The sequence below is a fragment of the Haplochromis burtoni genome, unplaced genomic scaffold (genome assembly GCF_018398535.1).
Source record: "Haplochromis burtoni strain Fernald_Lab_line unplaced genomic scaffold, NCSU_Asbu1 Contig_11, whole genome shotgun sequence".
NCBI lineage: Eukaryota > Metazoa > Chordata > Actinopteri > Cichliformes > Cichlidae > Haplochromis > Haplochromis burtoni.
Window position 1 is genome coordinate 4,552,639 of NW_024582372.1, and position 2,908 is coordinate 4,555,546.

The following is a 2,908-nucleotide window of genomic DNA, read 5'->3' on the forward strand; positions in this document are numbered from 1 at the left end:
CGGACGGCCAACTCCTCCTACTAGCCCTCCCGCTCCAGCAGGCCGCAGAGAATGGGGGTGGGAGCTGTGTTACCAACCTGACTTCTGCATAGCACAACTGATTGCCTCAACCCCATTAAAAGGCAAGAAATTCAACCAATGACAAGCCACACCTGTAGAGCGAAAATCATTTCAGGTGACTACATCATGAATCTCACTGAGAGAAGGCCAAGGGTTTGCAGCACTGCCAACAAAGTAAAAGGTTTTATGTATGTATGTATCTACAATGTAGAAAGTTAAAAAAAAAAAAAATCAAATGAGAAGGTGTGTCCAAACTTCTGACTGGTAGTGTATATTCTTTATATATATTACAGCACCGGATCCCCGCAAGGCTGTGTTCCCAGCCCCCTACTGTACAACCCTGTACACATATGACTGTACATCAACCCACCCAACCAACGTCATCGTCAAGTATGCTGATGATGGAGATGAAACAGCGTACAACGTGCAGATAGAGGACTTGTCCTACTTCTTTAGAAAATAATCTGAATCTGAATGTCAGTGTCCCCTTGAACTCTGCTCACCACCTGTTTGACCCACTACCCTCTGGCCGATGCCTCGGGTAGATCAGGTCCCACACTTCCAGGCTCACAAACAGCTTCTTCCCCTGCATCATTCAGACCATCAAAAAACTATCACAAAATGCTAATTCTATTATTAACTACTTCTGATAATAATACAACTAAAAAAAGGATAAATTAAGTTTTCCAATAAAATTATGTTAAGAAAATTTAAAAATGTTAACTCACATGTTTTGTTTTGCATTAATAAATATTTCAAAAGAAAGAATTGTATGGGGTTGTTGTTTTCAGAGCCAGTGCATCAGTATGTTACACTTTCAAGCTTATCATTTACTTTAACCAATGTTGGTTTTTCTTTCTGGCCGTTGGGCATAGCAGGAAAATAACATCAACCTCAATGCAGTTGAGTTACATGTCAGCCCTTTTGTGCTGCAATACAGCAACAGTGATATCAGTAAAGTTTTACTGATTGTATGTGTGTGAAAGAAAACCAACAGAACAAATCACAAACCAAAACTGAGCTCCTTTAAATTCCCCTCCTGACTTTGTTGGACCTTTTTTTTTATATATTTTTCAGACTACACTTCAAAAACAGTAACACATTCACAGTGTAACAACAGATAATATAATATATGAAAAGGGGAGACAATAACTGAATCTTTTTCTCTTTTTTTTGTACAGCAGCAACAACAGCCTAGCATGATTATGCCACATGAACAAGATCTACAACTCTTGCAACACTTCCTTTCTCAACATTTACCAACTATCTAAATTGTGAGTGGAAGTTTACAACACGTCTTCTCGTCACTTTTTATGCTGTGTATGCTGTATATCTCTGCTGCAAGATACAACAAGATATCACGGCCTTATTATTTTATGCATAAAGTATGCCAATAAAAAAACTACTCACTGGATATAAGTGTTTTGGGGACAAAATTTGAGCAGCAAGGCTGAGATGGTTTAGGCATGTGTAGGGGAGCGATAGTGAGAGGAGGGATATATTGGACAAAGAATGTGTAATATGGAGACGAAAAGTGAGAGACAACAAAGAAAATCACAAGATGCAGTAAATAAGGACATGCAGAAGGCCAGTGTAAGTAAAGAGTATTCAAGTGACAGCGGGAGAGCCATTGTGCCCCCTTCAGGAGGCACCCAAGAGAAGAATATTAAATGTCAATGATGGGTTTCTTTCTAAACATTTACATGTCAATGTAAATGTCAATGTTGGTAATACGTTACCAACAAAGGTGATAATACCTTTGTTGAAGTATAAAATAGATTTTATTAAGCGTATTTAATACGGCTGTGTCAGATAATGCATACCCAATTTCTCACTCTACACAAACACTGGGATTTCAGTAGCTTTTTTGAGTCAACTCCCCCTCGACTACTGTTGTGGGCTTTATGCGCACGGTTCTGTCTTCCTTAAGAAATGTGAGTAGGACTGACTTCCCTTAATGTGGCGCAATATATCCTTCTATTGCTCCCATAAAAGGAAGACTGTGAGACTTGGGCGTAAGCAGCGTTCGCATTCCCAGGATATAGACCATAGCTGAGTGTTTTCCATAGCAGAAAAAATGCACTCAGTTGTTTCATAATGGATTCAAATAGGTAAACTGAATAACTTGAAGTTGTCTTTCTTACTGAATCCGCCATGTTTGTTGAAAGAAAAGATCTCCTTTTGCGTTTCCCCTTTTCTTTTCCAGACAAGTCTGCATCAGGATCTCTGTTATCTTGCTTCTTTTAGCACACATCGCGACTGCAGCAGTTCTCTCTGGTATGTACATTACAGTGAACAAATGCTGTAATGGATTATTCTATGTGTAAATTCTTAATGAGCCACAATTTATAATTTATGTTTCGTGCAGGAAATATTCAGACAACTAACTCCAGTCTTGACTGTACCAACGACTTTGACGAGCTGATGTTGTGTCAGCTGGAGCTACAAAACTGCACTGAGTACAGATTGACTCTCCAGAGTGTAGACGGGTATGACTGAGATGGGTTTTGTTTTTTGTTTTTTAGTCTTATTATAACACTGGCTTTTGTAAGCTAGAGGAAATAAAAATGTGGGATGGAGGCATTGGGTGAAAATGCTGTACATAAAAATGTAATATTAGCTTAATTAGCACAAGATGTCATAAATATCATTTGTTTTAAACATTTTGTATTATTATTTCCCACAGTAAGAAGAATTGCTTTTTACAACAGTGTGGCACTGGAAAATGTTGTTGCTCCTTCCGACTGATACTCGTGCTTGGAGAAACTCACACAGCAGCTATCTGGAAAGATGGCAACGTCACGGAGTCAAAAGTTTTCAGTGTCACAGAGAACAGTATGTTGACTTC

The 2,908-nt window shown here is 38.8% G+C and overlaps 1 protein-coding gene across 2 annotated transcripts in view; it reads left to right on the forward strand.

The window, feature by feature from the left end:
• LOC102312453 overlaps positions 1-2,908 on the forward strand; it is a 36,074-nt gene that overhangs the window by 20,224 nt on the left and 12,942 nt on the right. Inside the window, exons 1-4 of one of the 2 annotated variants that reach the window (XM_042214309.1) lie at positions 2,040-2,171; positions 2,267-2,337; positions 2,429-2,549; positions 2,747-2,895. The exons of the other annotated variant lie outside the window; for it this stretch is intronic. Coding sequence (XP_042070243.1) covers positions 2,158-2,171; positions 2,267-2,337; positions 2,429-2,549; positions 2,747-2,895 — 355 coding nt within the window. The 5' untranslated portion in view covers positions 2,040-2,157. Of the gene's footprint in view, positions 1-2,039; positions 2,172-2,266; positions 2,338-2,428; positions 2,550-2,746; positions 2,896-2,908 lie in introns of those variants that run through there. 2 annotated transcript variants of the gene reach the window in all.